Here is a 27623-nt window from a genome sequence, read left to right on the forward strand (position 1 = left end):
AGCTCAGCTATTTTTTCTTCAAAATATGTCTTCTTTACTTGATAGCCTATTTGGAGGAAAGGACAACCTTAAGACCCAAGGTGGACCCCTCTTTGGGAACAGAAACAAGGTAAGAATATGAAGCAGGTTCTGTTGGCTGCATTGGAATGTGACTAGAATGAGTAATAGTTTTTCATTCTGTATAGCATCTTGCTCCACCTACCAAATGGGAGACCGTGCCATCTCTGCCTCAGAGATTACGACACATCCAGAAAAATGAATAAAGCACCTTGCACAGTGGGCCTATATCCACATTCCGGTTTTCACTTTTCATTGGCGTCACAGGCAGGAACGCATCAGACAAAAGACATCCGCTCTGGAATTTATGGGAAAGACATTCTCCAGCTAATGGAAGCAAAAGAAACTTCTATTGTTAAAACACACAATCCGGCGACACATTCATATAACCCTGACACATTCACATAAGGAGTTATGAAGAAATACTAACCTGCGGGGGCCCCCTCCCACTTCGGCCGCAGTGGTGGGCGGGGCTTGGCCTTTGGCCACGCCCCTTGCGTCTCGTCCCCGGAGGGGCGCACCCGCGCTGGGTGAAGCCAGTTTTGCCCCTCCTTCCCCGCAGGAGCGCGGAGGGACAGTTCTTGCGCTTGCGCCCTGCGTCGCTGGGCGCCTAGACCCGACCGCCGCCCGCCCGGGGGCCTTTTGTGCGCCTGCGCGCTCGCGCTCGCCCTCCCGCCCTCTCGCTGCGCTCGGCTGAGTCAGTCAGTCTGTCGGAGTCTGTCCTCGGAGCAGGAGGAGCGAAGGGACTTCCGAGAGCCAGCTGCCCGATTATTTTCTTTCCCCTCCCTCTCTCCCGCCCCACATCTCTCTTCACCCCTCTCCTGCCCTTGCTCGCGCGGCCATGGCGGAGCCGTCGCCGGCCACTCAGTCTCCGTCCATCTCGTCGTCGTCCTCCGGGGCCGAGCCTTCGGCGCCCGGCGGCGGGAGCCCTGGAGCCTGCCCCGCCCTGGGGGCGAAGAGCTGCGGCTCCTCCTGTGCGGGTGAGGCGCCCCGGGGAACCCCGCCCTTGGGGGGGGGGGACATTGGAGTGTCAGGGAAGGCAAAGGACCCTCGCCTACCGGAGACTTCAGCCCCCGGTTACGAGCGGGTGGAAAATGGGCTAAGGGGGAGGGGAGAGTAAGGTGGTGCAGGCGGTGAGGAAATAACGGGGTGTGAGGCAAACAGGTTGGGGGCGGGGAGATATTCTGGGGAGTGGGCGTTAACGCCGAGGCACAGCAGGTGGGGGAGAAACACCATTTCGGGGGAGCCGTCGGCTGAACCGGGGTGATTTAGTGGAGGATTAGAGAGATTGAGAGGATCGGGGCAGGTTGGTTGCAGGAGAGAGAGCTGGCTAGGGTTTTGAAGAGATGATGGTGCAAAGGTTGCACTGCGGGTTTACCGACAGGTGTTGACATAGTCGGAAATTCGTGGTAGTCTTCCAGAAATATAGAAATATTTTTTGGTTTCCCGTGGGGGAGGATCAGGACGTTTGATGGAAACATGGTAGCCGTTTTCTATGCTCTTTTCCTGCGCCTGTAATTTTTGTTGTGGTTAGACTCCCTAAATGCTCGCTTTTCTGAGGCTCCGAGGTGAGAGGAGGCGTGATGAGAATAGCTCCGGGAAGATTTGGGAGGGAGCCGCTGATGGTCCAAGATGGATCCGGGGCTGCATCTGCAACACAGCCCGCTCTTCACTGGCGCGGCGTGGGGGTGGGGACAAGCAATCAATTGCTTATATTCTAGAAGATAATAGAGTCATGCCAAGCCATCAACACATTTTGATTTCATGCTCTCTCTGGGCCATTATTGATCGCAGTGTAACAAAGGGGAGTGTTTAGCGCAGAAAGGGGGGAGGGGGAGAGAAATTAGACAAAGCAGGAGCTGGTTGAACCCCCTTCTTCTGTCTCTCTGTGAAAGACTAGGAGGCAAGCTGCAGGCCGCTTTTAGTTTCCATTGTATACGCGTTTGCCTGCTGGTGGGAGCTGGCTGGCAAGCTCCCCTCGTGCAGAGATCTGCAGTGCAGATGCCTTCTTGAGGGCAAAAAAAAAAATGCACCATGAGCAGGTGGTGGTTCTTTGAGGAACTCAGTCTTTGGAAAAAAGAGAAAAAAGAAAAACCTTTTCGTCAAAGGAAGGGGGCCATAACCCGGGGAAAGTACAGACAATTTTGCTCTGCATTTAGTTACCTTAAAGGATTTTGAGCGGGTTTAAAATACTCCGTTGTCTCCATTGCCAGAATCTCGGGTTGATTGTTCTAAAGAACGTGGGATTTCTGATCTTGGCTTTAAATATTCTCTAGATGTTCTGTTTTGTTTAATCTCTACACCCAAAGTGGGGCTCGAACTCACGACCCCAAGATCAAGAGTTGGATGCTCCACCAACTGAGCCAGGCAGGTGCCCCTTTTCTCTAGTTTTTTGAACACTGGATTTCCACATAAGAGCTTTGGACCCTGTTGGATTTTCCAGTGCGGTTATGGCCATTTTGATAGAAACAATATCAGAGGAAGCTTCTGCAAGGTCAAGATTAGCTGTCCAGATAAAGGAATGAGGCAGCAAATTTAGAACCCTTGTTCCCTTTAAACGGCCAGCGTTTCTCCTCCAAATTTTTGTGTTCTGGGCAAAGGTCCAGATGAACAACAGCTTCCCTATAACTTAGCAACTTGGTGTTTTGGATTTAATCGCTTGTCATTGCTTACTGTTTGGTTGTTGGCCCTTTTGTATAGACCTTTTGATTCTTCGTGATTTTGAATTCTTGATTCACCTGCAAAATAGATAGATACTGTCTTACTTAAGTTCTCATTTGTTGTAGATGGGTATTAATATTATCTAAAAAGCATTAATACAGTTTTGGTGGGCCTCATTGGTCAGGTCACTACTTGAAAAGTTGAGCTTAAGATACTGTAATGTGTGCTTTAAATTCCATTGGAGAAGCTCTTCCCCCTTGTAGAATGTTTTCTCCATATCTCAAAGGAAATGTCCTAGGCTTCTGCACTACGAAAATAAGGTGAAGTTTGTTATTCCACAATTTAACCTATTTAAAATGGACATTTAAAAATCTACCTCGATTGTTTAAAAAGTCTACAAGTGTTGATTGATGTCAGCCTTCAGCTTTCACATTCTTTCACCAAGCTCCTCTTGGTTTAAGAGACTTTCAAAATGTGGAAAGGGTGGTCGCTTGGTGTCCTGCAGGAAAAAGTTTTGTCTCAACTGACCTGTCTAGTAACAGCTTTTAGAAATATTAGTTACTACCTAAAGGTAGAGAATGAGTGATGACACTCTCTGATCTAGTGCCCAGGTGCTAGTGCAGCCAGCAGAGTATGCTGGGAGAAGGTGGTCAAGGGCCAGAATTGGCATCCCGATTTTCTGCCTTTGAAGAAAATCAAAGACCTCAAAGGCAGAAGTTTGAGGTCAAGGTAAAAGAGACTTAAATATTTAGTGTTTTTTCAGAAGGGTGATTGCCTTTATTAGACACCAAGTATAGATACTGTGTCTGAACTTTGAAGGTTTACTGTCTTTTTAAAGCGTTTAATAGTGTTTAAAATCCTACAACTTGACAGAGACTGCCCTTTACTATTGCTCTGAATATCATGATGCCAGAATAAAGCTACATTTCTTGTATCTGTTCATGGAAATTACCTCAAAGCAAAAACAGCTTGGACAGTTAAAAAAAAAGTTTTTGCTTTAAATCCTTCTTTTCTCACTCGTGAAGCTTAGTTGTCCTGTGTACTTTTTATGGCATCACTTTCACAGTTTATTCTATTATGTCAATCAAATATAAGTATGTAATTTGTATTTTCCATCTTAACCCTTAGGAAGGAATCTACCTGTTTAACACTGACATTAACTGTATTATATTCATGTCACATTATCAGTGGTAGTATGACGTGGTGATAAACATACAGATTTGAGCTCCAAAGGCATATAGATTTCAAGCCTGATTCTGTCTTTTAATGGTTGTAATGACCTTGTGCATATCCTGAGCCTCAGCAATATGACCTAGGCAAATTTGCTTTGTGCCCTTAAATCCTCACTTTCACTGAATAAGAGTACCTAATATTTGATACATTTATTTGCAGGTTACAAACTGCGCATAGATAAAAAATATCAGTTGAATTTCAAGTGAGAAATCATAATCTTCCTCACAATGAAGGAAGATCTTATACCCCTTTCCTCTTTATAAAAGTGGGTGTTGCAGCTTTTGACCCTTCACATTAATGTCTTCTAAGCTACCAGCCCTTTCACTCAGCCAGTCTGTTAAAAGGAAGGTGAGGGGCAGCCAAGGTGTTTTGTAGATAGCTTGGCATGATGACATCAGTATGCTTAAGTATTGGGGCGCCTGGCTGGCTCATTCAGAAGAGCATGCGACTCTTGAGCCCTACGTGAAGTGTAGAGATTACTTAAATAAAGCTTGAAAATATATGCTTTAAGTATTTTCTGCAGCATTCTGACCGTAAGTGTGTTACAATACACTGTCTGTGAAAGCAAGAAAGAGTACAGGAGACAGCAAGAATGGTCATGTCAGTATGGTTTACATTTGCCTATTGACTTGGATGGTTTTTATTCCCCAGAAATAAAATGTTTCTTTTAATACTGTTTTCTTTTAGAGTCACATTCACAAATAATTTAACCACTCTAATCTAGTCTCTCATGTGTGACAAGCATACCTTAACCCTAAATTGAAATTTCTAGATGATTGTTTATGAAATTGCTGGTAAGTACATCAGTGTTTTTAAATTTTTATAATTTGAGATGGCCTAAAAACAAAATAAGATGAATACTATTGCTTTTATTGTATTTTGTGGTAAGGAAATTATATACTCATCCTGATCTAGGACTCACTGGTTTATTTTATTTTATTTGGGGGGAGGGGCTCACTTACCTCTTTAATCCTGTGTGTGTTTCAAGCACTTGTAAATGAAGTTTAGTAGTGAGGGAGTTGGTGACATGTCATTGAAGTTTAGGGAGAGTTAAGGTTTCCAGTTTTTTTGAGGCTGTTTGTTCTATAGAAAAGCACTTCCCTTTAGCAGTAATCCTAGAACTTAACCGTTTTTGTAATTCCAAGTGGAATTATAAAAGGCTCCAAATAAATGAATGATTACACATATTTGTTGTATGTACTTAATAGTTTATGTTCAGCTTTACTGTTAATGATGAATTTTATAACTGCCTCCAAAACTTTATAGGCTTGTGAAAAATATATTAATTTAATAGTAAAGCTTTTTAGATAAAAATTATCAAGTTGATATTATGTTTATATAATTATCTTATTCAGAAGCTGCCCAGGAAACTGACTTGACTTTTTTACTCAGTTCCTTTATTACAGCTGTTAATTCTAGAATTATTTTTGGTCATTGAGTATGCTACAGATGTTTTGAAAAATTGTATATGCCACGTAAGTTTAGCTATAATCAGTATTGCTTGTGATTGCGTCATTGAAGTCTTTTACTGCATTCTTGTGACTTATGTAAGACATTTTTACTCTGTGGTAGTGCAGTTTCAGAGAGAATCCCTTTAAATACTGTATCTGATTGGTGCTTGTTTTATTAGGAAAGGGTGTGTCAGAAGGTAGCCTTCTCTTAGGATTTTCTTTTTTAATTTCGAAGAAACATACCTATTTTCTCCAATCAGCTGTTTTATTTCTCCCTGTAAGCATATCATCATAACCTAACCAGGAGAGGCGGTTGGAGCTTTCTGACATGTTCCTCATTGGCACCTTGCCCTTAAGGATATTGAAGGGTATCCTGGAAAACTTTTTTAGCAAAACTGATACAGATGCCCTTTTGTCCTTTTATCTGAAAGCATTTCAGCAACGCAGTGTCTTTTACATAGGAGATAGAAATATTTGATTTTTATATCTTATCTTTGTGTATTGCTTTGTAGTGTAAGTTGTGCCCGTACATTAACAAATGTTTGAGCATATAGTAAAGCTCTTTGGCAGATAGGCAGGTAAAACAGATATCTACATCTCTGGAAGCTATATTCAATAAGAGAAAGACTTGTGTTATGTCTATCTATGACATAGATAGTGATATAAGCGTCATTTTACAGATGAGGAATCAGGCTTAGGGAGATTAAGTGACATGCCTAAACGTTTGTTGCTGTAAAGTTGAGGGTAGAATAAACTAAGGGATTGAGGGTCCAATTCAGTTCTCTTTTGAATACACATACTGCCTCTCTTTAAAATTTGAAACAACCTGTGATAAAAATCTTTTCAGTCACCCTCTTCACTTCAGTTATTGGTTGAACTTAAAAAGTTTAATTTCTGACTGTATGTTAAACTAACAAATTTAAATAAATAAATTTTTAAGAAATTTAATTTTTGATCCCATGCTTCCTAAGCCATGTGCCGTATTGCTCTGCTTTTCTATAGAAACTAATGTTGGGCTCACTAGTTGTTTTCCACATTTTAAATCCAATAGCCACTTCTTAGTCCTCATCTTAAATGCCCTATCAGCAGCTTCTGGTAAAATCGATCACTTGCTTCCTCTTTGAAATAATACTTTTCCTTTTGTCTTCCACGACACCACATGCTCTATCACTGGCTGCTCCTCCTTTGTGTCTTTTGCTAGTTCTTCTCCTCCTTCACCTCTCCTTTTTTTTTTTTTTTTTTTTGAGATACAATTCACATAACATAAAAAGCACCATATTAAAATGTGTATATATATATATATATGTATGTATATATACATATATATATATATACACCCAAGATTATGCAACTATCACCACTGTCTAGTTCCAGAACATTTTCATCACCCCCAAAAGAAACCCTGTACCTGTAGCAGTCACTCTCCATTCCTCCCTTCATTCCTTGGCAACCACTAATCTTTCCGACTCTGTGGATTTCCTTATTATTGGGATTTCATATTGCTAATTCTTTTTTTGTCTCCCCAACGTCTAAAATTTAGAGTGTTCCAGGACTTTCTTCTCAGAACTTTTCTCTGTGCTCTGGTCTCATTTATGAGAGCCATCTTGTGGTTTGAAATACCATCTATAAATTGGTGACTTCCAAATCTTTATCTTCAGTCTTCATGTCTATGGGCGTCTCATACTTACTGTGTCTAAACTTGAACTCCTGATCTTTTATAAGTCTGTTCTTCTCACAGTCTTGTGCATCTCAGTAAACAGTCATTCTGTCCATATTTTGCCCAAATCAAGAAGCTTGAAGTCATCCTTGACTCCTTCCTTCATATGACATCAGCAAATCCTATTGATTCTATGCTCAGAACACATCCAGCGTCTAACCATTTTTCTCGACCTCCGTTGTTACCCTGGCCCAGGCTGCTATCATAGCTCCGCTGGATTATTGCCTTTGCCTCCTAACTGGTCTTTATACTTTATCCCTTGCCTCTTTTCAGTCTGTATTCCATACAACAGATGGTGTGAGCCTGTGAAAAACGTAAGTCGGATCATGTCACTCATGGGCAAATGCTCCAGTAGCTTCTGATCACACTCAAGAGTCAATGCCGGTCTCACCCTCCCCCTTGCCCACCCAGCTTCAGCCACAGTGGCTTCCTTACTGTTCACACCAGGAACACTCCTCTACCTCAGAGTGTTATTCGCTGTTCACTCTGCCTAGGATGCTCTGCCCCCATATATCTTCACAGCTTTTCACTCCCTCACTTTCTTTAGGTCTTTGACCACCTTATCTAAATCGAACAAGAAAAAACACCTTATAGGGCTCCACTGCTTTATATTTCTTACCATCTGTCATATCTGTCGCAATCTTACTATATTTATATAGTATATGATCTGACTTACTTTGTTTATTGTCTGTCTTCCACACTAGATGCGAGTTCCATCAGAGTAGAGATTTTTGCTGTTTTATTCACTGCTTTTTTTTTTTTTTAATATTTATTTATTTATTTAATTTTTTGAGAGAAAGAGAGGAGGGAGGGGCAGAGGGAGAGAGAGAATCCCAAGCAGGCTCTGCGCTGTCAGCACAGTGCCTGATTCGGGGCTCAATCTCACGAACCATGAGATCATGACCTGAGCCAGAATCAAGAGTCAGATGCTTAACCGACTGAGCCACCCAGGCGCCTCTTCACTGCTCTATTTCTTTTTTTTTAAACGTTTATTTATTTTTGAGACAGAGAGCATGAATGGGGGGAGGGTCAGAGAGAGAGGGAGACGCAGAATCCGAAGCGGGCTCCAGGCTCCAAGCTGTTAGCCCAGAGCCTGACACGGGGCTCGAACTCACGGACCATGAGATCATGACCTGAGCTGAAGTCGGACGCTTAACTGACTGAGCCACCCAGGTGCCCCATTCACTGCTCTATTTCTAATATCTGAGCAGGACCTGTTGCAGAGCAGGCCCTCAGATATTTTTGGATGAGCAACTAATCATTTTTGTTAAGCAACTAAAACTAGTCCTTGGTTTATAATAGGTGTTTAATAAATATTTATGAAATGAATGGTTGGAGACATTTTATTCCCAGAAAAACAGGCATATAAACAAAGTAGTGCATAAGCTTTCGCAGAGTTCATGAACTGCTATGAAATTGTTCATAAACCACAGATGAAGAATGTTTGGTTTTTGAAAATCAAATTAGGAGTTTTGCAAAAAACTTATTCCTGTGGAAATTGATACATTGACATAGGTGCTAAGAAGAGGGTTTTTATGTAAGCCCATAAAACTGTATCTGTAATAAATACATCTTGTGTTTAAGATTGGCTTCTTTACGTCTGGACTTGAGGTATTTTTCACTAATGGTTTTAATCCAGAAAAGTCTCTGTTTTGTAACCATCTGAATGCCACATTTTGGTGTGTTAGACTCCATTTCGAATAAGGACTCAGTGGTAGGCTAGTCTGATGTGCCAAGATTTTTAAATATGTTAAAATAAGTCTAATTTCCATCTCATTCCTAAAAAAAAATATGAGATTTTGATTCACTACATTGATCTTGAATACTATTTGGAGAAGGGTAAGACATTTCTAAAAGTAAATGTAGTGCTGTTTTAGAAATTGGGTCATTAAAATATTTGTAGCCAATTTCCTATTAACACAGTCCATTTAGTTTCTGTTAGACTTTCTAATTATGTTTCTTTTGCGACAAGAGTTCTGATTGTTCTTCTCTTGGATTATATATACATTTCTTCCATAAATGTACAAAGGAACCCAACTCTTTCAGTGTTCTAATAAAAGACTTAAAGTAGGAAGTGCGTAGTGACTTGGCTTCCAGAGAGTAGAGTATGGAAGGATGGGGGAGAAGTACTACCTGGAGAAACCTGGCAAACTCCCTCAGCCAAGGGATCAAGGTTAACATCTTCAGTGATAAGTCATATTGAGATAGTATATACCCTTGATATGTTAGAAGGAGGGCCCTTCACCTAAGCTGTAGTCTTCCCCAAAACTCCAGTCTAACCATGAGAAGAACATCTAAACATGAGACAAACCCAAATTGAGGGACATTCTGTAAAGTATCTGACAAATGCTCCCTCAAAACTGTCAAGACCATCAAAAGCAAGGAAAGTCTTAGAAATTGTCATAGTCTGAAAGAGACTAAGGAGACTTGATGACAAAATGTGATATGGTATCCTGGATGGGATTTTGGAACAGAAAAAGGGCTTTAGGGAAAAATTAATGAAATGTATCCGTGTTCATTAATTGTAACAAATGTACCACCATATTAACATAACTTGTTAACAATGGGAGAAAGTGAGCGCTGGATATAAAGCAATACTCTACTACCTTTGGGCCTTTTCTGTAAATCTAAAATTATTCTAAAATTCAAAGTTTGTTTTAAAGAAACCCTTAATCATGAAATCAGAATTGCTTTGGGGAGGCAAGGAGGCCCACTTTCACTACTTCTCTTCAGTGATACAGTAATAGAAAAAATATAAGGGAAAAATGGAATAAATTTTGGGGGAAAAATTGGTCTGCTTATCCCTGGAATTCTGATAGGAGAGGGCATTAGTTGGCTTAGTTTAGCATTTCTACTGAAATGATATGAGTTATCATCAGGAATTGTGGTCACGAGAAAGAATAGAAACCCTTTTCGAGGAGCCTACCTTTATAGGCAAACAGGAAAACTAAGTAATGGAAAGAATATTTAAATTTAACATTAGAGAGAAAGATGTTTGAAAGAGCTGATGGATTTCTAATTTTCATTATATGAGTTTTAGATAAAGTTTCAAATACTACTTTTCCTTATGTATTGAAAGATGCCTTAATAACCGAACCTTGTTTCTCTGTGTAAAAATATAGTTTGTATTCTGCTGGTGTTGAAGGACAGCTGTCACTAAAATAATTTGTTGGAATAATATTTTAATGGGGGTTAGAAAATTCAAACAGTGAGATTTATTTGGTTTATTTTCCCTCAATAATAAATCAAAACTGAAGTCTCATGTACAGTCCAAAGCACCTCTCTTCCTATTCCCTCTGCCCCCAACAGTATCTGGCACAGGCTTGACGCAAATTTGAAAACCTACTCTAGTGTGCCCTTTTGCTCTCTTTGCACCTGTTTTTCCACTTCTCACCCACTCAGTATGCTGCTAGGGAGAGAAGGGTTAAAAGGTAGGGGACAAGATCTTATTTTACTGGTCTGATGAAGTTTTAAAACATAAACTTGACTAGTAAATTTTTAGGTAACTAGCATATAAGATAGGTAATCTGACTGGTGGATAGAATTATATAAAAAAAAAGGCACAGACTTCCAGGAAAAGTGTGGATTTGAATACTGATTCTTGACACAAGCTTCAGGTTTTCTTTTTTTTTTTTTTTTTTTTTTAAATCATAAGTGAGGTTTGTAACAATTGCATTTAATATGTATAGAAGTATTTAGTTCAGTGTCTATCAGCATTCAGGACTCAGTAAATGGAACAACCTGTTTTCAAAGTGGCATGATTTGTGTGTGTGTGTGTGTGTGTGTGTGTGTGGTAGTTTTGACAGTTGCAGATTAAAGTCTTACGAGGATTAAAAATCTAGTGGTGTGAAGACTAAAAAGATTATTCACTAAAATTTTATTGGAAGACCTGTTAGAGATCCCATTTGAGGTGTCCTTTTTCTCCTCTAAGGTTGCTTACCTGTTCCTTGTAAGGAGAGGGCAATTAGAAATTAGAAATTTAGAATTCTTGAAAAATGTATGTCTATAACAAAATTCAAGAAAAAATACAAAGAAAATTAAAAACCAGTGAGTAGTACCATCCAGTTAACATTTTCATGTATATCTTTTCGTATATGTATGAATATATGTATATATATGAATAGAATTTCATATATATAAGAATTTGTATGTTAAAATTTTCCATTAGGAGGGGATGTTAGGTAGAGGTAGATAGGCAAGTTCACAGGATCTTTTTTGGCAAATTGTTACTGGTTATCTGTGTTTTGTATCAGAGTAGATGTTATGCATAAGAATTTGTGTGTTAAAATTTTCCATAGGAGGGGGTGTTAGGTGGAGGTGGATGGGCAAATTCATAGGATCATTTTTGGCATTGGGCTTTTTCAGCATTTGGTTTTTGCTTATTCAAATTTAAACTCATCATCTGGTGGAGATTTAATGTTGAAGGTAAATGCATATAGGGATGAACCCATCTGGAAACATTAAAGGAACCTATAGAAATGCTTGCTTTAAAAAGAAGAGAGATGGGGTTCCTGGCTGGCTCAGTCGGAGGAGTGTACAACTCTTGATCTCAGGGTTGTGAGTTTGAGCCCCGCGTTGGGACTAGAGATTACTAAAAAAAATAAATAACGGAAAACAGTTTTTCATTTGTAGTGGTAAATGTGGTGCTTTATCTTAAGATGATTAAAAAGCAATGAATTTTAAAAGTCTGGTCTTGAGTTACTGAATTACTGCTACTTGTCCACTAAACTGTCTTGGTGTTATGTTCTCCATATTTGTTGACTAAGTACTTACAATATAGCTATAGCCCAGTCCTTTAAAGCAATCTCCCCCATTTTAAGTATATTTCTAATGTTTGTAAAAACATGTTTATAATTGCAAGGAAAAAAGGAGATAACAAGTAAAGGCCAGTATATTTAGGGGCATTTGGGGGGAGGTTGCTTTTCCCATGCTATTTTTATTAATTTTTTTTCTATATTTACTGAAAAGATAATTTATATGCTTTGGTTTGTTTGTTTGTTTGTTTTTTAAAGGGCCAAGGGTTGTAGTTAGAAGCAAATCTCCCCCACCTCAAACCTTAAAGTCCCTTTTGCTAGTCCCCTTTATTGCCAGTTAACAAACGGGGGCATATGTATATACCTCTGCCCTTTGCTTTTTCATCAACTATATCAACATACATAGCTGTGCCTTTATTCTTTTTCATAGCAGCAAGTATTCCATTGTTTGGATGTAACTAGTTTCCTGTTGGTGGTCATTTTGATTATTCCTAATATTTATGACCACTGCTTTTATAAGTATTCTTATAAACATGTTTTTATACTCTGTGACAATATTTTATGTTACATTCCTAGAAGTATAACTGGCCAAATTCAAAAGAATATTGATGGTTGGTGGGGATAGTACATGCATTTAAAATTCTGATAAATGTTGCCAAATTTAGAGGAGTATAATTTTAGAAGGTGGAAGGTTTCTCATGTAGTCCTATTTGCCTAGTGGATTATTTGTGATTTTTTTAACATAATCAGGGTCCATTTTGCATATTTGCCAAGTATATAACTTTAAATGCTCATGTTAGTGACTAACTCTTCAAATGCAGTTGAAAATAGTTAAAAGGAAATATCAATTAGTACTAAGATTCTTATTTTTTTCTTTCCCAAAAAGACTTGCAGGAGAGTATCATCTTTCTTGAGGTTATATTTGTTTTAAAATGCTAGGGGTTCCTCTTTTCATTCTCTGAGGGTGAGAATATTTGATCCAAAAAATTAAATTAACTTTTAGAAATGCATCTTGAAAATGAAATAAGGTTTTGCTGCCAGGTGAGTGAAAACAGTAAATAGAAGTAAAGATTTGAGTTTTCCCATCTTGCTCAAACCCAATGAAATTATGATGCTTGGCCAAAAAAAAAAAAAAAAAAAGAGTTGAAGTTAAAATTCCTGTGTGAGGTTGTCAAATTCTCACGCTGTATATTTTCTTTCAGATTCCTTTGTTTCTTCCTCTTCCTCTCAGCCTGTATCTCTATTTTCGACCTCACAAGGCAAGTCTGTCATTTTTTTGTGTGCATTTATAAAAGAAAAATGTTGAGAAAGAGGCTGTAACTGGGGATATGAGGCACAAGTTTTCTATTGCTCCCAAATCCCTTGAAATAAAATCTGTAAACCAATTCTTCATATTTAGCAGTTTGCATTGGATTTCCTATAAAGGTTAATAGAATAAGGCTAGGTAGGTGGACTCTTTTAACAGAGCAAAAGCTTTAGGTATAGTTTTGAGCATTTCTTAAAGGTTATAAACTCAGCCACAGAATTTAGAGCAGACAGAATTGTGGCTCAGAAAACAACTCACTCAGGATGCATTTAACTTACCGATTTGCAGTTATGTAACTGGTTTAGAGAGGTAGTAGATTTGGAAAGAGTATAAAAGTGTGCTTCCGCTGAACTGCTAATCCATCAACCTAGCTAGAGTACTTTAGTGTGAATTTATCTGAGATTTGTCCCAAGAGCTAGGCTCCTACCAAATTGCCTAGGGACATTGAACAAGTCAGTTGACTTTTTGAAAAGCAAGGCTTGTTTTCCTAGGGATTGTGGGGTTGCTTGTTTGTTTAATTTCCCAGCCAGTGAAGAAGGGGATTGGAGTGTGATAGCTGTATGTGGGGGTAGCACTACCAAGAATCTGCAAGGGAGAGCACATTTGCACTGATAATAAAGTACAGTTTCATTTCTGTGGTTGTACTTGACCTAAAATATAGGTCAATGGAAAACCCTTATTTTAAAAAAAGGTAATTAAACTCACTAGATAGGTCTGAGAAGCCCTGTGCAAACAGATTATTGTCCCCGCTGGAATTGTCCCATCTGTAGATGCAAAGTGTGAATGCTGGTTTGGTAGGAAGACTTTGACCTTATAAGAATAAAAATATAATGGGTTAAAGTGAACAAGTATATTTTTTCAGGGGTTTAATCTGCTTCTTAGAAAGCATGGTAGATAATTTATTGCTTTTAATTCAGACTGATAATATTAGATCTCCCCAGCCCCTTTGTAATGTGTCTCATTGTGTGAATTTGGGTATCTTGGGGTCAAATCATGACCTCTAAAATTAAGCATTTATATGGGCCGCCTGGGTGGCTCAGTCGGTTGAGCGTCCGACTTTAGCTCAGGTCATGATCTCACAGCTTGTGAGTTCGAGCCCCGCATCAGGTTCTGTGCTGACAGCTCAGAGCCTGGAGCCTGCTTCAGATTCTGTGCCTCCCTCTCTCTCTGCCCCAACCCACTCACATTATGTCTCTGTTTCTTTCAAAAATAAATAAACATTAAACAAAATTTTTTTAATTAAGCATTTATATTAAAAGATAGATATTTTGTGAATACTAGAAAATAACTGAAATCTACAAAGAGACTCAACATCTGGAGCCCAACCAAATGATATTTTTAATTTTTTTTCTTTATGAGAAATTTAATAATTTAGGCAAGTAGGTGTTACATGTATTCTACTCTGGAAGATAAACTGGTAAAAATATCATAGTGTAAATGGAACAAATCATTACATTCTCTCTGTTGTAACTATTTGAGATCTTTTAAAATAAATTCTTCATGCTTATAACTTTTAGTCACTTTTTTCAAAAAGGGGATAATTGATATCCTGATATCGTAAATAGTGTAACAGTGTAAGCCAAGCACAACATCCCTAACATATGGAATGTTGACAAGATAAGTGTCATAGCTTCAAAAATTATTTTAGGTCCTGTTAGGAAAAATACACATACATTCAAGTAGAATGGAGGTAAATAAAGGATTTTGTTAATTAAAAACTAAGGTTTAAGTAGACTTCAGTGGCATAGTGAGTTTGTAAAAGAAAATAGATTTGCCATTTTTCCTTCTTGCTTATAGCTATTTTGACCAGTGCAGACTTAGGATAATGTTATTGTTAAAAAGGGTATCATAAAGTGGCAGTTTTGGGGTTTTTTTTAAGCTTATTTACTTATTTTGAAGGGGGTGGGGAGTAGCAGAGAGAGAATCCCAAGCAGACTTGTGCTGTCAGCACAGAGCCCAACACAGAGCTTGATCCCACAAAATCAAGAGTCGGACACTTAACCAACTGAGCCTCCCAGGTGCCCAGTAGAGTAACAGTTTAAAAAGCTGTACCCCTGATGTTCCCAGGAATGGAGGCTCAGCAGACTGAGCCACCCAGGCGCCCCTCCATTTCTTTTTAAATAAACTGTACTCCTGAGTTGGTCCTTTGTAGTCTTCTTCTTTTTGATTCCCTTTTTCTCATCAGTACAGTCTAGCCTGTATTAGTACTAACATTTTTCTCTTGCAAAAACAAACAAAAAAAAAACACGTAATGGAAAAGTAACCCAATCGGTACTCTACTTCATTGTCAAGTCTAGAGATCAGCCTGTTGTTTGAGGAAACACCTTGGCAAGTAATTAGGTATGTTCTAGAATAGCCAAGAACGGTAGCTTCTAGAATGCCTTAATAAAAATGAGGAAAGAGGATGTTGATGTCCTTGATTAACTAGCTTAAAAACCCTGGGGAGAATAGCTGAGACCAGTCTGGCCCAACGCAGGGCTTTCGGAGTGACTGCTGCTACCACCAGGAACCTTGAGGGGCACCTGGGTGGCTCAGCCAGTTAAGCGTCCAACTTCAGCTCAGGTCATGATCTCATGGTTTTGTGAGTTTGAGCCCCACAATGGGCTCTGTGCTGACAGCTCAGAGCCTGGAGCCTGCTTTGGATTCTCTGTCTCTCTGTCTGTCTCTGTCTCTCTCTGTCTCTCTCTGTCTCTCTCTGTCCCTCCTCTGCTCATGGCTCTCTATCTCTCTCTCAAAAGAAATAAATCATTTAAAAAAAAAAAAAAAAAAGAGGAACCTTGAGTCCATCACTGGCATCAACCCAACTAACTAATCTGTCTCTGGCTTCCATAGCCCTTGACCATTTAGTCTTGGAGAATTGTGTCTCACTTTTATGTATCTAAACCATATTAAGCAATATGTACCAGTTATTGAGTAGGATGTTTTCATATTTAAGAATGACATCTTCAGTCCTAAAATAGTTATCATTATTGGCCTTCAGGGCTATCCCATTTACAAAAAACTGCCATTAATTTGGACTGAATAAAGGAAGGACAGAAAATAAAATTATATAATATTTATAAAATTATATAATATTTATAAAATTGTACTACTTTGAAGTATACAGCTATTTAAATTAGCAAAGTAAAGTTTTTGACAGCTATTAAATACATTTGTAATGACAATAGAATACTCCATTTCTTTTTATTTATTTATTTTTTTAAGTTTATTTACTTGGGGGGGAGGGGCAGAGAGAGAGGGAGAGATAGAATCTGAAGCAGCCTCTGCACTGTCAGCACAAAGCCTGATGTGGGGCTCGAGCTCACAAACCAGCGAGATCATGACCTGAGCCGAAACCGAGTCAGATGCTCAGCTGACTGAGCCACCTAGGCGTCCCTCCGTTTCTTTTTAAATAAACCGTACTCCTGAGTTCATCCTTTGTAGTCTTTTTCTTATTGATTCCTTTTTTCTTATCAAGCAGAATTTAATTTCAGCCTAATCCCTGAGTATTTCAAAATAGGGGAATACATTTTCACGGTGTTTTCCTGACTGTAAAATAAGGATACCAACAGAGGTATAGACGTAGGATGTGGCTCATTTTTTTTTTTTTTTATAAATTTTTTTATTTATTTTTGGGACAGAGAGAGACAGAGCATGAACGGGGGAGGGACAGAGAAAGAGGGAGACACAGAATCGGAAACAGGCTCCAGGCTCTGAGCCATCAGCCCAGAGCCCGACGCGGGGCTCGAACTCACGGACCGCGAGATTGTGACCTGAGCTGAAGTCGGACGCTTAACCGACTGCGCCACCCAGCCGTACCCCCCCCCCTTTTTTGAGAGTATAATTTACATGGAGTAATTTGTACAGAATTTAGACATCCAGCTTGAGAGATTTCACAGCCTTCCTTCCCAGGTAACCACCCTTGGATATAGAATTTTGTTTTTTAATTAAAACAAATTGTTTTAAACGTTCATTTATTTTGGAGAAAGAAAGAGAGAAAGAGAGAGCGTGAGCGAGCAGGGGAGGGGCCGAGAGAGAAGGAGACACAGAATCTGAAACAGGCTCCAGGCTCTGAGCCATCAGCCCAGAGCCCGACGCGGGGCTCGAACTCACGGACCGTGAGATCGTGACCTGGCTGAAGTCGGACGCTCGACCGACTGCGCCACCCAGGCGCCCCTGATGTGGCTCATTTTTATTGAGCTTTTACCTTGTTCAATACTTGATGAGAACCATCTCATTTACTCCTCACAGCCAGTTTTATGGAGGAAAAGGCACTCCTAGCTCTTTTACCAGATGAGAACACTGGGTTTAAAATGGTGCGATAACTTGCTCAAGATCACAGAGTGACAGATGGAGAACTCCAAAGTCCATGCCCATAAACACTGCCTATGGTAAAGTATATTAGTCGTAGTTTAGGGTTTGCGGATATTTTTTAGAGATGTCATTTTCAGGTTGATGTTACAGTCATGAGAGCAGGGGAAGGGGCAGAAATTACTATTTGAACCATATTACCGCTGTTAGTGATATAATTTAGTATCATTGGGGATATGTGCTCCCTCCGTCAGCACAAAATCAAACTGAAATTTGGTTTCTACTTTTGAAACCTTTGATAAGAGTGGAGGCTGGAAAATACTCTGGTTTTCTTTAGAAAACATGGAAGAAAAGTAGGTGAAAATAAGATGGGAAAGAGAGGAACCACCTACCCTGGAGAGCTGGGAGCACATTTGCAGTAATGAACATTTGCATTCAATCTGAGTAATGCAGTAGGCATCTGGAATAGGAAGTTAAACACTGAACTTTGGGGCAAGTGTTGAGGGAAGAAATTTGCCAGTTACAGCCTTTTTTTTAACAAAACCAAAACATTTTTCTTTGTACAAAAGAGACTTTTTGTTTAGGATCTAGCTTGGCTGCAAAGTGTCTGCTGGCTAACTTCCTATTTTGATGCTGTGGCTGAAAGTTGCTGATACTGTTTTGCACGAGAATTTGTCTTTTCCTGTTTTGTGAACATGAGAAAATTCAAGTGTAGGAAAACCTATACCTGAATATTTCAAGCCTCCTTTGTATGAATATGCATAGTATTTCTTCACTGATGTGTATGGTTTTCCATGTTCCAGCTATCCTTTTAATTAAAAGTAATAAATTTCCTTAGTGAGGGCGAGGGGGTGGGGGGAGTAACCAGACAGTAACTATAATGATTCTAAGCTATTCGCTCTTTTTAGGAAGAACTCTGATGACATTATTGTTTACTTGTTTCCTAGATCACAGTGTTTTCAGTAGTTAAGTTACCAACACCTAAATACAGATACTAAATCTTTTTTGAAAAGGCAGTTTGGGGAATAAAAGAGGAGCTGTTTTGAAGGATAAACAACACATGAAGGGACTTTTTCAATTCCAGTGCATTTACTTGGTGTGAACACAGTGCTTACCTGGAAGTTGATTTTTCATTCTGCCATTTTTAACCCCTCCTTGTTCTGTGAGGTAAAATACTGTAGGCATAGGAGAGAGGAACTTCTTCCAGAACTCCCACACCAAAGTCTCTAGTCAAATGGAGCTTTTGCCTTATTCAGCCAAAATTTCGAGTTCCTATACTTTGAAATTAGTAGGTAGAAGCATTTAAAGCAGGCACAAAGGACCACCCTCGCCCCACTGACCTATAAGCTGTGCTTCTGGACAAGGACCATCCAGGGGCAAGAGTGAGAGAGAAGTGTCAGGCTCATCTCCTGTGGGATTTTTACAGGATGGGAGTTGTCAAGTGCAGGCAGGCTGTGGGTTTCAAACCAGGTTCATTACCTAGGACACTTGTAATGCAGATTGTATCCATCTCAGGAAATGCTGAGTCAGTAAGTCAGAGATCACACATGAAGTACTAGCAGTTCTAAAATTTGAAAGGGATTGTCAAAGATGGTGTCAGACCGTGTTTTTGTGCCAGCTTGTTGTACTGTTCAGCTAGTTGCACACTGAACTAAAATATACTTTGACCTTGTTGGTGGTAAAATGGGAAAAGTTCTGTTTTCTTTCAACATTGGCTTCAAATCTTTTCTGTATTGGGCTGTCTTAAATGTCTTTACCTACACAGAACCTAGCATGATTCTTGGAATGCCGCAGGCATTTGTTGAGTAATAACTGATTGAGAAGTTGCCTCACTCAGATTTTTGAAATAGATCAAAGCTCCTTAGTAATTACTTCCTTTTATTTGAGAATGGTAGGAGGGAAAGTGTCTAAAACTCTGAGTTTGCTCTGTGTTACATACTCTCCCCTATCAAAAAGGCATATGATGTGGAGTCTCTATGTCAGGAGAATTTTTTTTGAGAATGTGGAGGTGTTAGGGGATGTTTACCGAGGGTTTATTAAGTGCCGGATGTGTTCTAAGCTCTTCTCACATATTAACTCATTGAACCTTCACAGCAGTTCTCAAGTTAGGTGCTTTAGTATCCCCGTTTTTTTAGATGAGAGTAAGCAACTTGCCAAGACCATGCGATTAGTAAATGTGATAAAATTATTTTGCATCTTTTAATAGGAATTTGTGGTCTGGGAGAGGTCTAGAAATTTAGACTATGACTGCCAACTTAATTTCCTAGTCTTTTTCAGGTAATACACTTAAATGGAGACCTCTAAATATTTAGAGCTTAAGAAGATATAGGTAAGCAAAGAACTCAGTACTGGATAAATTTGGGAACATTCTCATGATCATCATGGGCTTATGATATTTTTCACTTAACATACATAATTCCCTTTTTAACAAAGCTGTTAAGTGTATAACCCCTTTGTTAATAACCCCTTATTTTTAACTAATTAGAACTCTTGAAAATGAATATGCACGTTAAATCCTATAATAGAAAATAAATGAGCAAATATTCACAATGAGGAAATTTTTTTTGACAGACAGTGGTTTTGAGTAATGTTGTAAGTCTTGTAATACACGTGAAGGGTTGGATCTTCTGAAAAAGGAAAGGGAGTGGACATTTCCTGAAATGTAAGAGGATCCCAAGTTATTCTATCAGGCAGTTTTATAGTATATAGTATTTTAAAAACTAACAAACTTCAAACTCCCTGGCGTTTCCTGCTGTTTTGCAGGCTTGGACAACACCAGTGACTATTAAGTGCCCTACTCACTAATTGGAAGAGTCCTTGCTTACGGGAGCTGTTCTAAAAAAAGGCTTAGTAGATGCTGGTCTTCATTCTGTTTAATTTTTTCATGCCTTTATAAACTCTTTTACTTCCAGCCCAGTTTTTTCCATTGTCTTGGTACAAGTCAGCTGTGTCCAAGTTTGTTAGGGTTTCAACTAGCCAAAGAACTTCTTTTCATTTGCTGAAATTCTAAACATGATAATTAAAGCACAGGTGAGGGTCTACCTTACTTTGCTACGTGTGGGAAAGCCTGATTGCTGATATCGAGAGCTAGCGCCTGTGTCACGGTCTCTGCGCGATTACTGCAGCATTGAGCTCTTTCTCTTTGCCCCCCCAAGGCTAACCTCCCAGAAAGCACTCTCTACCCCATATATTAAGTCACAGAATTACTAGGAACACAAATAAGTTATTTTTCTGTGCATAAGAGTGACGTCATATGAGTCTTAATTAAAGAATATTGGAAGTTATTTATTGCAGGACTTGCTGGTATTCTGAGAACGATTTCTAACGTAATCTTCTAGCTTTACCTCAGATTATCGTATATTTAACTTGAAACTTTTACAATATTAAGAGTTCAAAGAAGATAAACAAGGCTTGGAAAACTGACAAGTGTGTGTCCTGACAAAGCATGTTAGAACAGTTCCAACATGCTTTTTCCCACTAATGTGCACATTCTCTGATGACCAATCAGTGCAGGTTGCTTTCTTTTTCATTTCTTCAAGCCCACTACCACCACATCATCATTTTACTTGTTGATTTTGCTTACTGTCTATCTCCCACTCTGTGCTGTGAGCACCACAAAGGCAAGGATTTTTTTGTTTTGTTCACTGCTTTTAATCTAGTTTCTTTCTTTTCTTTTTTTTTTTTTTTTTTTGCTTTAATGTTTGTTTCTTTTGAGAGAGAGCACGTCATGAGCAGGGGAGAGGGAGAGAGAATCCCAAGCAGACTCCAAGCTATCGGAGCCACTATATACGACACAGGGCTCAATCCCAGGAACTGTGAGATCATGACCTGAGCTGACATCAAGAGCCAGACACTTAACTGACAGAGCCACCCAGGAGCCTCTTAGTCTAGTTAAAGCAGTGTCTGGCACATGATAGGTACTTAGTAAATATTTGTGGAATTATTACTAATTCTTTTTGTCCATTTTTGTCTATAAGATGGTTGGTCTGAGTAATCTGATAGTGCAGTCTCTATAAATCATGTAAGCTGAGCATTCCCTGTAAGGTGGATTCAGTTTTGATCATGTCAGAGTTCCACTCATGTTTGAAGGGAGGGGTTCCCAAACAGTTTCACCCAATCCAGATTTAATCCATTGAGCATTGAACTGGTAGAAACAATAACCAGTAAGTTCAATAACAATACATAGCTCAGATCATGGAATGTTTCTGATTTAAGTGTAGCCTATAAATGAACTACTAAAAACGTAGTTCTTTAAATTACAGGGTTTTGAACCTTTTTTTTTTAATGTTAATTTTTTGAGAGAGAGTGATCAGGGAGGGGCGGGGGGCAGGGGGAAGAGGATCCAAAGCAGGCTCTGTGCTGACAGCAGCGAGCCCAACACGGGGCTTGAACTCAACCAACTGTGAGATCATGACCTGAGCCAAAGTCAGATGCTCAACTGAGTCACCCAGAGGTCCCAGGTTTTGAACCTTTTAACCTATAATGCTGAGCTTCATTTATATTGTTCCCTTAATTTGGTCTTGTTGAGTACTATATAATATTATATCATAGTATATAATGATAGATGCAAACCATATCTGTCTACTACATTAGAAGTAAATGTGCATTCACCTTGCTTCAAATATTTTCTCTCTCACTAGTACAGTTTGTACCACCAAACTTTATTATTCCTCAGTTTACAAAGACTTTTTCCTCAATACCCAGATTCCAATTAAACTATTTTAAAAGGTCAGATCCTATTACATGAAATTTCAGTGATGCATTGATGTGGAGGAACTTTATCATCTGGCATTTGGAAACATTTTTATAATAGTGGAATTTTATTTATTGCAGTAAGATATTTAATTTTCTTTTCAATCTTATATTTTGAATAAAGTTACAATTTTGCTTTCGTCAAGTATTCAGCTCCTCACATGAAAAAAAAAAAAAAATACAAGCTGAATAAAAGTAATCCCAAAGGTTTTTCTTTTTCACATCTTCACAATTACTCATTCACACTCAAGGTGTTGCTGTCCTGGACCTGCTTAGCTCTCATCTGACCAAACTGAATCTTTGATTCACTCAGTTGGAACTATTTATTTAAGACCTACTTTTGTTCCAGCTGCAGAGGTAACAACATGCACGAAAGACAGCACCTGCCCTTGGGATGGTTGTTTTGATCTTTTCTCAAGTAAAAACTTGCTAGATTGGAAAGTTGGAAAACAATGTGATAAATCACTGGCTACTGTGGTATTAAGAACTGATAAGACTTAATGTATTACTTTCAGAAGGATATTTTCTGTTTTAAAAGGATTTCTGGAGTTAATTCTTCCTAACCAAAAGACAAACCCCACTGATTCACACAGTTCAGTGTTGGTTAAATTGGCAAGTTGATGCAAGAGATTTGAAGTCAGCCATCCTTTTCATACTCTTTAGTTTAAAACGAATGAGGCCACCTGGGGCTCTTGGGTGCTCAGTCAGTTAATTGTCCAACTCAGGCTCAGGTCACGATCACAGTTTGTGAGTTTGAGTCCCGCATAGGGCTGTGTGCTGATAGCTCAGAACCTAGAGCCTGCTTCAGATTCTGTAGTCTCCCTCTCTCTGTCCCTCCCCTGCTCACGTTCTCCCTCTCTCTCTCTGTCTCTCTGTCTCTCTGTCTCTCTTGGTCTCTCTCTCAACAGTAAATAAACATTAAAACAAATTTTTTTTTTAAAGGAGGCCGTCTGTACCTGAGACCAATCTTCCCTAGGATAGAATACAATAATTCTAGTCTGATTCTTAGACCTGGGAGGAATCTGCTATGTCTCCTGAGAATCAAAAGAACTGGGAGTCGCTTTTTTTTTTCCATCTCAAATTGTTGGACTGTAACAGTGGATTTGTAGAAGCTGTGTGTACTGAAATATGCAGCTTACAGATGAGAGCATATCAGTGCTTCATAATAGTGAGTTGTTTTATATGGATTACATTGAATAGCTCTACCAAAAAAAACAAATTAAGGAACCTTCCCAGACTTTCCAATCTTTTTATACTTCTTTATGCTTTACGTTTACAATGGAAAAAGTAGACTGAAAAATATGTCATGAAATTTTGTCATTTGCAATTTGTAGCATGATACAGCTTTTTCTGTTTGACTGTTGGCAATTTTATGCATGTTTTATAGGATTACTGTTGGTCCTTGTTTTGTTACATATTTACGTGTGTTGTGTGCGTGTATGTGTTTATGTGTATATATACATCCTGTGTGTATATATATGTAACTTGAAAAATGAAAAGCATGCTGCTTGGCCTGAGTAGTTAATGTGTAATTGTGCCTGGTAAACAAACTTTTTTCTTTCAAATTCTGACCATAGAGGGATTGAGCTCTCTTTGCTCTGGTGAGCCACCTTCAGAAATTATGACTTCCTCTTTTTCATCTTCTGAAATGCATAACAATGACCTTACAATACTACACGGAGAAAAAAGCAAAGTGTCAGGCAGCCAGCCTATTTTAGCCAAAGAAGGAAAAGACTCCTTGGCTCTCCTAGATGTGAAAAAGATGGAAAAGCCTCAAGAGACCAGTAAAGACCTAGCATACTCCCCAGATTCTGTGGCAGAAGGAGTTCAGTGTAACCGTCCTTTCATTCCGGCCAATTTCCCAGATCGTCCTGCTTTTCTCTCAAAGGAAATGAGTCTACTGGAACAGCAAATAAATAAAGATCAAGAGTCCAAGAACCCAAATGAGGTACCAAGTACAGACGGTAAAACTGAATTGGATGCTGATGACAAGTTCACTTTGCTGACAGCTCAGAAACCACTGACCCAGCAGTCTAAGGCAGAAGGCATTTGTAAATATTCCTTGTCCCCATCTGAAGTTTCAGGAGGTGGTATTATTGAAAAGGATTCCCCTGAGTCACCATTTGAAGTAATTATTGACAAAGAAGCATTTGACAAAGAATTTAAAGATGTATATAAGGAGAGCACAAATGATTTTGGTAGCTGGGCAATGAACACTGATAAAGAAACATCTGCAGACATTTTAGAGTCTAATGACAAAGTATTTCCACTGAGAAGTAAAGAGGCAGGGCGTTACCCAACCTCTGCATTGCTCACTAGACAGTTTTCACACACAACTGCAGCACTGGAAGAAGTGTCTAGATGTGTGAATGATATGCATAACTTTACTAATGAAATACTTACTTGGGATTTGGTTCCCCAAGCAAAAGAAGAGAGCTGTAAGTCTGACTACATCACAAAAACCACAGGACTTGACATGAGTGAATATAAATCAGAAATCCCGGTTGTAAATCTTAAAACTAACACTCACCAGAAAATTCCTATACGTTCTATTAATGGGAACACTCCCATCACTAAATCAGCAGGTGATTGGGCACAGGAATCCCTCCCACAAGAAAATGCTAACATTGACAAACCTGTACCAGATTGTCTCAATTCCACAAAGGAAGTCAATATCAAAGGTGTGGGAGGCCATGCGCAGAAACAAGATAACACAGTCGCAGAGTTCCCTGGATCTCCATTTGACAAAGGTGTCTCTCGGGGTTCTGGAGCGGCCACCGTGAAAGTGGTTTTACCTGATGGCCACCTGAAAGATGAAATGAACTGGCAGAGCTCTGTGTTAGGAGAAGTGACAGAAGCTGATAGTTCTGGTGAGTCTGATGACACAGTAATAGAGGACATCACAACCAGTGTTTCATTTGAAGGTAAAAAAATTCAGGCTGAAAAACCTGTTTCCATTCCAAGTGCTATTGTAAAAAGAGATGAAAGAGAAATCGAAGAGGCTTTCAATTGCAATAGGGAAAACAAAACATGTGAAACCTTTGAAGGGCCAGTCAGTGACCCTGAGGCAGCACACGTTCAGCCTGATATTCCCGAAAGGAGTCCAGCGGGTGAGGCAGCATGTTCACAAGTACGTGATCTGAAGATCACATCAGAAGATGTGCAGCAGTCAGGTAGTATGAGTGAAGCTGCTGCTGAAAAACATGTTGCAACTGAGAACCCACAGCATCCTTCAGCTGTATCTCCAGGTGTTCTTCATGAGACAGAATTCTCACTAAATGTGACAACCTCTGCCTATTTGGAGTCATCACATGAAAAAAATGTTGAAGATGTAGATGATTCTTCCCCAGAGGACCTGATAGCAGCCTTTACAGAAACCAGAGAGAAAGGAATCATAGGTAAAGGTGAAGGGAATGCCTTTGACGCAACATCAGAGAAGACTAGGGACTTTAAAACAAGTCTTGCTGTGGAAGTCTTGCATGAAAGTGAGTCAGGTGGTTCTGAAATTAAAGACCGAAGAAGCGAACACATGGAACAAAGCAAAAAGACCAATGGAAGTGAGGTTCTGGGTGTTTTCCCTGCCCGAGGTACTCCAGCGGCATCTCTTGACTTAGAACAGGAAGAGCTCACAATCAAAGCCCTTAAAGAATTGAGTGAAAGGAGGACTGAGAAGTCAGCTTCTGTGCAGGGTGATGTAGAATCTCCTCCTGAAGAAACACTCGAGCACACTTTCACATGTGCTCCAGAATCCTCTTGGCTTCAGAGAGCGTATGATGTCCTAGAACACACAGAAGTTAACACTGGATCTGATCTTGGGATTTCCAAGAAGCCCACAATTGTCACAGAAACTACTAGGGTAGATATTATATCGAGCCTTAGTAAGACTGAAGTGGTAAACAAGCAAGTCCTAGCAAGACTTCTGACGGACTTCTCAGGTAATCATTTACATTAGAAATACTGCATGTGATTACTTCTGCTGTGATTGATTATTTAATAGAATGCCATTTTTCTAAGTCTCTGATTTTATATCACCAAAATTATGGCAAGAATAAAAACACATTGTATAGTGGAGAAAGGTAAATTTTTTTCATGGTTGCTTGATTTGGTTTTCTTCTACAAATATTTCCCAAATCAGAACACTTGTTAAAATTAATATTCTCCTTAAAACATTTTTTTATGCTCCAATTGTTTCAAGGTTCTCCTTTCCCTATAGGTTGGCCCTAGGGCAGTTGCTGCATTTAAGGATGTCATTAGGCATATATTTATTTACAAAGCTTATTTTTTTTTTTAGTAATTTTTAAAACTTTTTTATTTTAGAGAGAGAACTAGCACAAGCAGGGGAGAGGGGCAGAGGGAGAGAGAGAGAGAGAGAGAGAGAGAGAGAGAGAGAGAGAGAATCCCAAGGAGGCCCCACACTCAGCACAGAGCCTGATGCAGGGCTTGATCCCATACTCTGTGATCATGACCTGAACTGAAATCAAGAGCCAGTTACTCAACCAACTGAGCCACTCAGGCACCCCCAAAGCTTATTTTTAAATCTCCATAACAGTTGCACTGCTTAGCACTTGGGTTTTTTGCTGTGGGCCTTGTGAAACCTATTTAGCAATCAAAGATAAAGGAATTCCTGCTGGGAATGACAGCAAATGAAACTTTTAATTAATTTGATCTTATACTACAGAGATTTTATGTTCTGAAAGTAGGTAACCAGTATTATATTGTAGTACTGTTTTGTGAGTATTGCTCAAGAGAAGTCATGCATTCTTCTACTTTGGACCTTATTTAATATTGTTCAGGCCAACATTTATTAAGTGGTACTAGAAGCCCTTCCCATTGTCTCTGTTTCTTTGATGACTTTTCTCACACTCAGCCTTCAGTTAAGTTACTTCAAATGCTATCTGTTCCGGGGTCTTAGAAGATGTAAGAAAAAAAGGATATTCCAAGCCTTCCAAAAGGTACCCCCAACTTCTGATCTAAGATCTATACTTACTATATGGTCACTCATAGGTGCTATATAGGGATCTGTGGTTGTCCGAACTTCTTTGACAATAGATCCCTTTTTTCAAATGAAATCATACATGGAGTTACAATATTTAAAATAAAAAGATTTTTTTGTTAGGATAAACTTATAAATGTGATTATACTATTTTCTTTTATCCTCTTCTTCTTCTGTAAAGGTTTTGTTATGCACAGAATGGACAGGAAGCCCAGCCCTTAGCAGCCACTTTCCTATCCTGGTGGCAGCCAGAACCTGCTCAGCTCCTCTTGCTGGGGTGCCTCTCGTGAGGAGTGAAACACACCTCTCAGATCTTGTCTTGCACTGATTTGATGTGCTTGGTGGGGTGCTCATGCCGGCAGTGCTTTGGCTTGCTCAAGTTCTTGGTCACCTTGGGGCCCTTGTTGAG

At 39.3% G+C, this 27623-nt stretch overlaps 1 protein-coding gene across 2 annotated transcripts in view; it reads left to right on the top strand.

Annotated features, from left to right (window-relative positions):
- Window positions 1-759: 759 nt before the first annotated feature.
- The window catches only part of RTN3 (reticulon 3), a 59478-nt gene continuing 32614 nt past the window's right edge, over window positions 760-27623 (top strand). The window contains exons 1-2 of one of the 2 annotated variants that reach the window (XM_042905151.1): window positions 810-1037; window positions 24048-26156. In XM_042905151.1, the coding sequence (XP_042761085.1) occupies window positions 899-1037; window positions 24048-26156 (2248 nt within the window). In that variant the 5' untranslated portion in view covers window positions 810-898. Of the gene's footprint in view, window positions 1038-24047; window positions 26157-27623 lie in introns of both variants that reach the window. The other variant, XM_042905149.1, reaches the window with a different exon arrangement.

The sequence above is a fragment of the Panthera leo genome, chromosome D1 (genome assembly GCF_018350215.1).
Source record: "Panthera leo isolate Ple1 chromosome D1, P.leo_Ple1_pat1.1, whole genome shotgun sequence".
In the NCBI taxonomy this organism is placed as follows: domain Eukaryota; kingdom Metazoa; phylum Chordata; class Mammalia; order Carnivora; family Felidae; genus Panthera; species Panthera leo.